Raw genomic sequence first — 12,505 nt, 5'->3', positions numbered from 1 at the left:
CAAAACCAAAAAGCCAAGGCCTTTTCAACTACACCACCTTTGTCTTTTCCCACTGCACTCATCTCATTCCAGAGGTTATGGGGAAAGGAAGGGTCCCAGTGCTTCAGTAAAACCCCACCCAGTCTGTGAGTGAGTGAGTGCTGAGAGGGATCATGGCATGAAAGAGACCTTTCACTCACGGGCAAATAGTAGTCTCCCTTACTCAGCGGCCTACGCCTCCAAGGCCTGGGCTGGGCCTCTGAAGATCTCCTTTCACGGTTGGCATGACCCTGAGGTACATGGTGTGTGACTTTTTGGAAGAGTCACACACCAAAGACTGTACGTGCCAGAATCACCATAGGCTGGTACATACCAATTCTGAATTCAGAACGAAATATAAACAAATGGCCAGTCCATCACCCAAAGGACCAGCAGGTTAACATTTAATCACTTTTATGTTTATTCCAATAATCCTTTTAAACTGTTGCTGTAAGCGAGAAACCCTTGTGCAAAGTCTTTGCTACACACACACACACACACACACACACACACACACACACACACACGGCCCAACCCATTATGAAGTCAAAAAAAGAAGTTAGCTCTCTTAGCTTAATCCCACAGAAAATTATTTGCATGCAGGCAAAATACCCACTCTGGATTGTTTTGTATTTGTGGAGTGCTAAGCCTTCTCTCCAGACATCTGTCACTTCCTTCTTCTTCCCCCCACTCAATCAGGCCCTTCCCTGAACACAGCCCCAGGGAGAAAAGCTGACTCACCCTGTCCCAGCTGAAGCACAGGCCAAGGCGGTCCAGCTGTTTCCTCATGTGTTTAATGTTGCTGTGAGACAAAGGGAAGCAAGTTTGACTTTGAGAGGGGATCAGGACCACAGACAAACTACATTTTAAGAATATTTTAGAAAACTTAAAAACTTTAGCTCAGTCACGGATGTTTAACTGTTGCTTTGCCCTGGCGAGGAAAAAACCAATCCCTAAGAATTAGTACAATATCAGTATGCTAGCAGACACCCCTGGTCTGGACTTGCCCATCTACGAGGTGCCACTCTGGTCTTCCCACGGCCACTCTAACAACCAACCTCTTGATGTGTGACCCTGGCCTTACCCTGGCCTTTCCATATGTCTGTGTTCTACACCGTTAGGTCAAGAAGCAAGTCTGAAAGCAACTAAAAGCAAAAACAAAAACAAACCCTTACACGTTGGGTGGTTTGGAGCTCAGTGGAAGAAGCTCTTGCCTGGTGTGTGTAAGCCCCAGAACTGAGTGTGCAAATGTCACACACACACACACACACACACACACACACACACACACAATTCTCTACGTATAAACTGGGGAAATTAAAAACAAATAACACAGTGTTCCATCTATCAGAACCTAAAACTGCTCTCAACTGGATAAGGGAGAAGTGATCAATTTGTAATTCTTGTTGCTGGATCAGCTCATGCCATGCTTGATCTATTTATTAGAGTTGTCATTTCCTTTTTTCTTCTTTTTGATCACTTCCATTAATGTAGAATTAATTATATTATGGATAGAGAGTACAGTGAGTTTGCTGCCATGCAGCTTTGGGTAGAAAAGGTGGTAAAGGGGCCGGGGAGATGGGGGTGTGGAAGGGTGCTGCTGGGTTCACAAGTGCAAGAACCCAAGTCCCACTATCTCTGTAAAGGGCAGGCATGGCTTGCCTTGGGGCAGACACAGCCAAGCAGGTCTTGAGAGCTCACCGACCAGTCAGACGAGCTGAAGTGGTGAGCTTCCATCTCAGTGAGAGACCCTGCTCAGGACAGTAAGGTGACACAGGAAGAGACATATGCTCAGCTGGGCACATTCATGTGAATGCATTTTACACAAAAAGTGGGGTGGGGAGGGGAAGGGAGAGAAAGAGGGAGGGCAGTGGAGGGGAAGGGAGAGGAAGAGAGGAAACGGGAGGAAGAGGAGGAGGCAGTGAAGGTTCCAAAGACAGGCAGGCCTGGAACTGTCCTACATCTGAAGAGTGAGATGATGCAGGGTCCCAGAAGATGTGTGGTGTTCAGTACCTGAGTAGCAGGGAGAAGGCTAGGAAGTCTGGGCCATGGGGCAGTAAGGGAAAGCCACACCCAGCCTTGAGTAGCTATATATCTTACTAAGTTGCTCCTTGCTTTTAAATGAAGAAAACAAAAATTTAATCTTCATAGAAAATCAGAATGTGGCATCTGGCTATGGTTCAGACTCAGGTCCTGCAGCCAAGAAGCACTGTTGAAACTGAACAAATGCAATTCTCTCCTCCTCGTTTCCTCCATGAAGGTAAATGCTCCGAGAAAGAAAGTTCTACATAACAAGCATCTGAACAACACCTGAATAAGCAAACACACCATCTTCTCCTGTACTTCTCCAGATTACAGGACTAAAAGGCAAGCGTCAGGAGCTGCAGTGGCTCAACGGTGAAGGTGTTTGCCACCTAGCCTGACAGCCTGAGTCTGATTCCCCACAGTGCACATGATGAAAGAGGAGAGCTTCCTCCCACAAACTGTCCCGACCTCCATATGTGCACTGTGACACATCCACCTTCCCCATAACTGACTAACTAGCTAGACAAACACCAGTGCACACAATCCTGTCTGTTTACATCCTGGCAATTTGCCAGTGTTGTGGTTGTTTTGTGTTCTTTTTTGCTTTCTGTTCTCTCTTGTGCATAGGCTTTAAAAGCTTTTTAAAAGATTTCTCTATGTGTAAGTACTTGAGTATGTCTTAAATACTTACCTTTGGGTCCAGCTTTCTGGGTGCAAATTCCTCTCTATGGCAGCATTTTCAGCAGGCAATCCAAACGCATCCCACCCCATGGGGTTGATAACCTGATATAACAGAGCAAAGTGAGAACTAAAGAGAAAAAATAAAAATGGGTTTGTGAAAGGAGCCGTGCCTTACCAGGAAGGAACAGCTTTTCTTCTGCTACCTTCCTCCCGCTGCCTGACCCTAGCAGGCTGCCCTCTTCACATGGTACCTCTGTCCCAGGACAGACATTGGTCATGATTCCTCCTTCCTTTGCCTATCACCCTCCTTCATTTTTAACAGAAACCTGTTAACAGGGATTCAGGAGTCTGGCCTAAAGGAAGTTTTCAGAGAAAATGATAGAGCAACTCTCTGCCCTACAAACTCTTCAAAGAACATATTCCAAGTTGCATATTCCAGATGCAGAATCTCTATCAATCATCCCATAACACCTGAGGCATCTTCATACCTGGACAGTGAGGTGGGAGTAATGGTTTGAGATATCCAGAAAACTTCATATAAGCCTTATACAATTCACATATGAAAAAAGTTGGCCAAGAGGAAGGCTAGAACACTGTCTTTTGACTGAAACATGTCACTGGCTCAGAAAAAGGCACTCCAGGGTGTCTCAGAGTAAACTTTAGTTCATTAAACAGGATTTGGGAGATGCGTTGGCTCAGTAATTAAAGTGCTTGCCTCCGAAGCAAGAGAATGGGAGTTTGGATGCCCAGGACCCACATAAACGCCAGTGGATATAGAAGCCCCCCTCTATCCACAACTCTGAAGGTAGAAATAAAAACCCTGGGAACAGGTTGGAGAGCTAGGGTTGGTTAAAAGACCCTGCCCTGCCAGGCTTGCCTTTAATCCCAGCACTCTAGAAGCAGAGGCAGGCAGATCTCTGTGAGTTCCAGGGAAGTCTGGTCTACATAGTGAGATCATGCTTAACAATAACACCAAGAGCCAGGGAGACTTTGTTCTCAGAGAAATAAAATGCCAAGGGTTTTAAAATGTCCATCTCTTGCCAGAATTTTCCAGTTATGGAACCTTGCTCTCTGATGTGGCAGTCACCAGCCACATTTAGGTTTAATTATGACTTTAATAGGTCAGTTCCTGTGGTGGGGGTTGGGGGTAGGTAGATGGTTCAGGCTGTCCCTGCAGGCTTTACAGCTGACAGGGAAACAGATGTTCTAGGTAAGGAGAGAATGAAACTTGATTCAGCCCAACCTCAGTACCTGGTGCTGGGCCAAACTTTGAGAGTCTGACACCAGTTGCTTTATTTTGACTATATTTAAGCATAGAAGAATTCTGAAGAAAAAAAAAGCTTTCTGATAACAATTAATTCAGTCCCATGAGTATAGCAGAACTTAAGATATGTTTACATTGAAATTCTTTGCAAAGTATATCTGGCTTCCTCACAAGGATGAGTTCTGTTGACTTAGAGATACTGCCCATGATTTAAGGTCTAGGGAGAATGCCTGTGGGTGTCGGGATTGGCCTGAACCTAAGATACAAAGAAGTCACTTAGGCTGTTTTAAGAACATGTGACATCTCTCCTATGAGTGGGTTTTATGACCTAAAGCAATGCTCAAAATTTAGGGGGAAAGGATCTGGGATAAGAGAGGCATAAATACTAGGGGATGGGGGTTAGCTCAGTAGATGACAAAGGATAGCCAGGTTGTAAACTACATCCGTCCTCAGCATTCCAGGAGGAAGACGGTAAACATCTCCTTCCTCTGAAGGACAGCTTCGTGTTTAACTTTCATGGCTTCTCCAGTGTTTATCTGTGTGCTCAAGGATTTTTTGCCCTCTCCAAGTTCCAATATTCAGAACACTTCTGGAGTCAACCAGAAACAGATTTATTTTTTCTTCATTTGCTGTTGTACAAATTAAAAACACAATATAGTTAGAAGTGAAGAGATGACTCAGTGGTTAAGAGACTAGCTGTTCTTCCAAAGGACCCAGATTTGATTCCCAAAACTCATGGGGTGGTTAACGACTGTGTAACTCCAGCGCCAGGGCATCCCATGCCCTCTTCTGGCCTCTGTGGGTGCTATACGCACACAGTGCAGACGTACATGCAGGCTAAGTATTCATCCAAACATATATAGGAATGTGTGATTTTAAGGGAATAGAACTAGTCATACACAAATATTTCATGACCTGCCTTTTTCATTTAACATTACATCACAGGCACCTGTACTAAATACAAAAGTACTGATGCAGAGTTTCTGAGTGTGATGGAACCTTTCACAACACAGTTGTGCATAACCTAAGGACCTAAGATGCTGGATGTTCAAGTACACACACACACACACACACACACACACACACACACACCAATCAGCCTGGTACACCAGTGCTGTTTGTTGTCTCACACTGTCTTAGTTAGGGTTCCTATTAATGCGCAAACATCGCGACCAAGAAGCAAGTCGGGGAGGAAAGGGTTGATTCCGCTTACACTTCCGTGTTGCTGTTCATCACCAAAGGAAGTCAGGACTGGAACTCTAGCAGGTCAGGAAGCAGGAGCTGATGCAGAGGTCATGGAGGGATGTTACTTACTGGCTTGCTTCCCCTGGCTTGCTCAGCTTGTTCTCTTATAGAATCCAAGACCACCAGCCCAGGGATGGCACCACCCACAATGAGCTGGGTTGTCCCCCTTGATCACTAGTTGAGAAAATGCCTTACAGCTGGGTCTCATGAAGGCATTCCCTCAACTGAGGCTCCCTTCTCTGTGATAACTCCAGCTTATGTCAAGTTGACACACAAATCCAGCCAGTGCACACGCCAATGAAAATTAATGACACAGATTCTCATGGGAGTATGTAAGATGAGAGCTGGCTTTATTAAGACTTATCAGAAAACAACTAAGAACTTAAGAAAAAGTGAGAAGAAACTCTCAAGAGGGAGGTTGGAGTCTCCAAAACAGAAGAACTATTTTCTTTGCCCCGGTTCTTATAGGCAATAACAGAGACTGGACAAAAGACTGAGGTAATCACAATTGAGAATGGTTAATTCTCTGGGTTTTCATGGGTAAAACCAGGGGAAGGCCCACATATTCACAGCATGTCCCCCCAGGCCAACCAATATAATAATCATCTGATATTCATTCACTGCCCCCAGTTAAGAGTAGTTGAGGGCCCCTCTGTCCAACTCTTATGCAGGCTTATTGACCATGATGGTCTGCTAAGCTGCCAATTACTTTGGTCAGGGTCACATCCTTTTCATTTTTCAGGTGTCTTGCTGTTAACTTGGCTCCCTGACTGTGCTAGTCTTCGTCTTGACTGATGTCATTCATTGGTCAGGGGCCAGCTGGTGTTGCTACTTCTGACCTCTTGGGTATCCCAAGTGCTGTTTATTGTATGGGGCTCTCTCCATTCTCACAGCTACCAAGAAGCAGCTGCAGTGGTCTTGGTTATTGACTTGTCTTCGTTATAGTTTGGGATCTCTCTCCTGAAATTGGGCTGGTTTGTTATAAGCCCTCCTTACTACACACCTTGGGCTATTATAATTAGCTGCATTAGAAGCAATGCATTAAAAGCAAGAATTTGTAATAAGCAACAGTATCTAGCACGTATCTCCCAAAGGGGAAAGGTCTTATGAAAGCTAGCCAGCCAACCCGTTATCAGTGGCCTTGTTTCTTGAAGCCTAATTGTCTCTTATGGTCCACTTGGACAGCTCATATCCAGATGCAAGTATAATTGTCTCTATTTTTTTAGTGCTCTTGGTTTAATTTTTTAACCCTTACATTTCCTTTTGATCTTAATGCCCCCTCCTGCTGTAGCATATATGGGAGGTTTATAGTTTTCACCATGGGTCCTTTGCCCTTATTGTCTACCAGAAGCTCACTCCTGCCTAAGTATGATGAATGCAAATCTCTAAAACAGAATTCTAACATTTGCTGAGTGAATCTATTCTGCACAGCTTTGGAAACATGACTAGACATACCCCAACCCAGTTGGGGCATATAGTCTCTTTCCTCCCATGAAATATGGCTCACCTATACAGTGTCCCATCCTCCCTAAAAGCATCTGCCCCTCTCAGAAACTGCTTCCTCTTAAGCTTCACTCAGTCTTGGTGTGGATGGCCAGTTTCAAAACCCTTCCCTGATAGAGAAGGAAAGCATGGGTTTGGACCCTTCCCTGGACTAGTCTGCAGCTAGGCTGGCTGCTGTAGTGATGGGAACCCACAAGAATTCTTAGTGTGAATCAACCTCACAGTGACATCTGAAAAAGCAGAATGGGAGCTGAGGTGGGTCCAAGTTCACTCAGAAGAACCTCAAGGACCTGGTCCAAGTACCCACGGTGCCTGGGCTCTTTTAACATTTCCTTGGATCCTGTGAGTTTTACCAGAATCTGTTAAAAACAAACAAACAAACAACAACAACAACAAAAAAAATAAACCTCCAAACTCCTTTTTTGCTGAAGTTGGTCTAAGCTGGGTTTCAGTCCCCAGGAGCCAGGAAGCCTCATGAAACAAATACCCTTGGCATAGACCTGCTCGGGAATATTGATTTATCCGCAGATGACACAGTCCTCCTGTGTTGGTTTTTACCCCCCAGGAACTAAAAAGCCCTAGTCTAGGTTATTCAGGAGTTCTTCCATACTGCCAGGCCTACAAGTGCATTCTGCTCATACTGCACTGCATTCTCTCAGGCTCCTGGGAAGAACACGTTAGTTGTGTAACTGTTCTGCAGAAAGGGGAGCTTAATCACCACTTGGTGTCTTTGTCAAAACTACCAATGACATTATTCCAATGTTCCTGCCCACTAACATTCTATTAGGCGCTGTCCTGATTTTTAGATAAAGTCAACACAGAGAAACACTGTCACACACACACACACACACACACGCACACGCACACACACACAAAGTCTAGATTTATGTAACAAACTTATTCATTTCTAATTTAATTTCCAGATGGAATTAACATGAAAGATACTCTTAGGTCACATGTTATCCAAGCAGTCTATGAACATAAAGTTAGAAAAATCTTAAGCTTCCTTAATATTTCAGATTCTTGGCAAAAATTAACAAACTCAACTGTCTAACCCCTGTGGGAGGTCCTTCTTTAACTCACTGTCTTGCTATCATCCATCAGAACACTGAACTAAACGTCCCTGCAAGCAAAATTTCTTTAAACCAGGAAGATGCCTGGTCATAAGCCCTGGGGATCACATATGGAGCCTGTTCCCTTGATGCAGGATCTCACTCACAATGTGGGAGAGATGGAGAGTAAAGGCCAGCACCACTGCAATGTGCCCAAACGTCTCTGTTCTTTTGGCAGTGGACTCTACTCCGGTGGGTTGCATGCATCTGTAATTCCAGCATTCAGGAAGCTCAGGGAAGAAGATCATGAGTTCTAAGTTATCCAGGATTACACATTAAGACCCTGCTTCAGAAACAAAACTCAAGGTATCATGTATCACAATACGGCACATGAGATTATCTCTGGGCTTCAAGCACTTAAAAAAGCAAAGCCACAGACTGGATCCCAAACGATGCAAAACAAAAAGTGCCACACCCACTCCAGTGGAGTCTGTGTGACGTGAAGCTCTTGTGCTTCGTTTCTGTCCAGACAGAGGCGTGTGCCTGGAGTGGCTCGGCCTCCTGGAGGTCCCTGGAGTCTCCCTACAAACAGATGATGACCAGGGTCTATGCTTGTGGTGGAGGTGCCTTCTGTGTTCTAGCCTTGGTGATCTTAGCAACTTTAAGCCTGTCAACAATATCTGATTTTAAGAATATAGCAGTGTGGGAAGATGGTCATGTACCTTTAGATGTCTCAGGAACTGAGAGTTCAGAGACGGAAACGTCTCACACCATCATGGTCCTGATGAACTCAACGGCTGCGATGAATTCAACTGCTGCACCCATTAGTTCCCAGCAAATAGGAGAGAAAGTAATTGCAGCTACTAAGAACATAACTGTTCCAGAAAAGTCTTTCTCCCCCTTTTTGGGAAAGTTTTGTTTAGCATGATTCGGAATAGTAGTGACTCTTTTAGAAAGATCATGGATAAGTTCTAACAAGTTGAACAAACTTATCAAGAGTTAACTAGAAGGAAAAGAGAAACTAACATTGAGCAAGAAATGAAAGAAATTATAAAATGGTTACAAAAGTTTCCTTGTTATTCTGAGGGGCCATAAATATAGAGTTTAAACTTTATTAAAACAAAGGTAAATGTTGAATGCATATCTGGTGTCCACAAGTCTGGCAGTATAACTGCAGTTTTCTAAACTACTGTTTGCAGCTGAGAATTGTTTCCTAGACTGTACATTCAGCTTTCCTCCTTGCAAGGGACATTTGGTGGGGTGATGAATAAGAGCTGGATGATTGCCAATTATGATGTACCTGTTCTAACTACTTAAATCTATGCCAAGAAGTAAAGCTTTTTGCAGCAGCACACACCTCGAGTTTGTGTCTGTCTGTCACGCCGAATCCCGAATCCGTTCTCTACCTGAAATCCAAGCCTTGGTCCCTCTGCTGATATACTCCCCTGGGTGGTCTGTGGCAAAAAAGGATAGCCGTAGTTTCTTATCCCTGACTTCTGAGCCAAGACTGTCCAAACCATTCACTAGAAGAACTTTAGACTCTGTTGGTTAGTTTTAAAATGACTTGGCTTTCTTTATATCACTGGACTTCCACAGTTAAAATAAGTTAACCTATACCTATAGCTCACATGTACAAACATGGTAATCTGTCCTAAAGAAAAAAGGGCACCTGCATTTATATACTAGAGCCCAGCTAGGTCTGGAGGTCTACACCTATGATTCCAGCTACTCAGGAAGCTAAAGAACTACTGAGAGTAAGAGGCCAACCTGGGCAACATAATAACCTGGCCCCCTTTTTGAAATAAAGGGATGTGTGGCACATCCTGAGCACTCGATTTCCTGAGATAACCCCTTTTTATTTCCTAAGATAACCTCTTCTTGGATGCGAATGCTTCCTACAGCTTCATTTTTCCAGATATTTGACCTATTTTTATAAATTACTTAAGATATATTTTTAAATATCCATCATGTCAATTTTGGAACAGTGAAAATGTGGCATCATGAAAGGTAGCAGAAGATAGAAATGATAATTTTAAGATAATAAATGTAAAAATATTCAGAGGCTGAATCAAGAAGTAACAGTTGTTTAAATTAAAAATCAGTACACTTCAAAATTTGAAAAACCACAATGTCTATCTAATTTTCACAACAAATACTCTAGTATGTAAGTTTGGGTCAGAAGCTACGGCAACAGTGAAGCCACCCCAAAATTCAAAAGAGCAGGATATCATGACTAGCTCAAACCTGACGGGGACACCATGGACACCTAGAGCCCAGGAGACAAAAGCAGCAGTGGCCAGACCCAAGGCTGATGTGAGGGCAGGAATGTAAATGTTTATCTTATGATCCTGAGCCACAAGGAGCTGGGCAGTGGCTGGGCGGGTGACAGGGGGAAAGTTCCTAATTATCCATTTACCTGCCTTCCAATTCCACCTAGATTTCCTATGCCTAAAATCCAGCCACGGTAAGGGGGAAGAACTCATAAAATACCACCACCCAAGAGTGGTTAGTGTTTGTTAAGGATGGGTGCAGAGACAGAGACAAAAAGACAGAAATAGATACTGATTTTCCTCACTGGTAATAGCTACTGGTAAGTTACCCCAATTAAACTCATTGGATCACAAAATCAAATAGTCACAACAAAAGATCAGCTAGGCAGATGATCCCACAGCTTGAGAACCACAACTTAATAGAAGGGGTGGAACTGTGTAAAAACATGTCTCAATGAGGAGTCAGAGCTGGTTACTACTGTGGAAGATGGATGGACCACCCCCTGTGACTTCTCAAAGAGTCAGAGCTCGCTATTACGACAGACGCAACATCTCCATGTGAGGTCCCAAGTGGGAGTCAGAGCTGGCTACTATCACAGCAGATGGAGCATTTCCATGTGTGGTCTCAAGTGGGAGCCCGTGTCCTCACAGACCAGAAGCGGCTAGCCCAGGATGTAGTAGTGTGTGTCAGCGCTCTATAAGTCAGACCAGAGCTGGAAGGAGAGTGAGGCCTGGGAGCTAGGTCTTGGCTAGCATCTGGAGCACAGTCCTCCAGAACTGAGAGCCTGGGCATTTCAGGGTTGGCAGGCAGGCTGAAGGCAAGCTGACTCAGCAAAAAGGACACATGGCTAAGAGTGGCTACAGCCTGACCTACATTCATTATTTTACAAACGAGACAAAGTGGAATCTTATGTACAATTTTAAAATACTTTAAGAAGGCAGTGGAGAACAAGCAAGGGCCATTGTCCTTCTAACACAGGAAGCAGGAGGGAGTCATGCAAAGAGGAGTTTGGGGGTGGACAGGAAGGAGACCGAGGCATCTGGTCCCCACCAGAGACAGGAGCATGCCTCCAGAACAGGGCCAGCCAGTTGGGAGCGATGGCCAGCTTCTCTCCCTCCCCCATAAAATAAAGCTTTACATTTGAAACCAATTCAGCTTCAGATCCAGGAACCATGGTTACTGCTTCACAAAGAAAAGCTATTTTCAGTGTCTTAGCTTCTCTGGAGTGAGTTCAGCACTCTATTTCCAAGAAATGAGAAATGCAGTGTTTAATCTCATTTAGCCAGTGTAATAAACCACCATTATCACAGAGTGGATATAAAAATCAACTACTTCAGAATATGAAAAAACAGTGCACCTATTCCCAAAGGTCTTGGCTCCTACGGAAACACAGAAGAGCCTGACTGGTGGCCAAGTCAGGCACTTTCTGACGAAGGTGCTAGATCAACATGCCTTCTCTTCCCAAACCACACCTGAAACCTTAAGCCTGGAAATCCACTGCCTACCTCCTGATACCACAGAGATTTGAAAAGCTGTACTAAGTGCCACACCATGCACTCTGGGCACATCGTAGACACTAACTGCAGACTGCAAACTGAAGAAACATCTACAGCTGCTTGCTCGCTGAGAATGTCCCTGGCACCTAGCCTTTGTGGGTGATCACACAGTGGTTATAGCTGCTAGACACAGAGCCTCAACGTCTTCCTGTACTTGCACAAGGCTATGGCTTTCTGCCTGAGACTAACTAGCCCCAGCCCAGCTCTGCAAAGGTAATGAGTGAGTCCTTCTGATGCTTCATCACCCTGCTCCTGGACCAGAAGGTGCTGGGGACACCAGCTTCGGTGGGAGGCAGGACATTTATTTTCCAACCATCTGTGCATACAACATATGAAAACACAACAGAATCACCGTATGGCTAAGTTTCAGTATGTCATCAGGCTTCTTTTAAGTTTAAGAAGCAACCAACAGCCAGACAGCTTTTCTGACTGTAGAAAAAGGATTTAATTCTGGCTTCAAATGGCCCTTGAGTAAACATGCGAATCTTAGGAAAGCTTTATTGGGGCCACTGAAACTGGGTTACACTCAAAATGGCATTACACAGTATTTTATTTGCTTGCCTTTTGACAAAGAGTCTCATATAGCCCAGGCTGCCTTTGATTTCTTGATTTTTCTGCCTCCCCCTCTTCTGGGGTCCTGGAATTTCTGAGTTATGTGATACCCATGGATGCACTACAGGTCTCAAGGATTCTTTTGCTCATCACCTCTAGTAAAGCAGAACATCACTGCTCTGACTTACCACTCCCAAACCACACTTGCACAGTGCTTACCCAGTCTACACGTGCCTATGGATAAGGTCAGCTGCTAAAGCCCTTTAACTCTCCTCTCACATGTCAAACCCAGACAGCCATGTCCATTTGACCCAGCAGAGATGCCATTCATCTACCAT

The 12,505-nt window shown here is 44.4% G+C and overlaps 1 protein-coding gene across 2 annotated transcripts in view; it reads right to left on the bottom strand.

Moving 5' to 3' along the window:
* The window catches only part of Lars2 (leucyl-tRNA synthetase 2, mitochondrial), a 96,022-nt gene that overhangs the window by 62,771 nt on the left and 20,746 nt on the right, over positions 1-12,505 (bottom strand). The window contains 2 exon segments of one of the 2 annotated variants that reach the window (NM_001413842.1): positions 760-820; positions 2,735-2,826. The exons of the other annotated variant lie outside the window; for it this stretch is intronic. Of the exon segments in view, the coding sequence (NP_001400771.1) occupies positions 760-820; positions 2,735-2,826 (153 nt within the window). 2 annotated transcript variants of the gene reach the window in all.

This window comes from Rattus norvegicus, chromosome 8, assembly GCF_021556685.1.
Source record: "Rattus norvegicus strain SHRSP/BbbUtx chromosome 8, alternate assembly SHRSP_T2T, whole genome shotgun sequence".
Lineage (NCBI taxonomy): Eukaryota > Metazoa > Chordata > Mammalia > Rodentia > Muridae > Rattus > Rattus norvegicus.
Note: the sequence above shows the minus strand (reverse complement) of the source record. Positions and strands in the feature narration are given on the sequence as shown.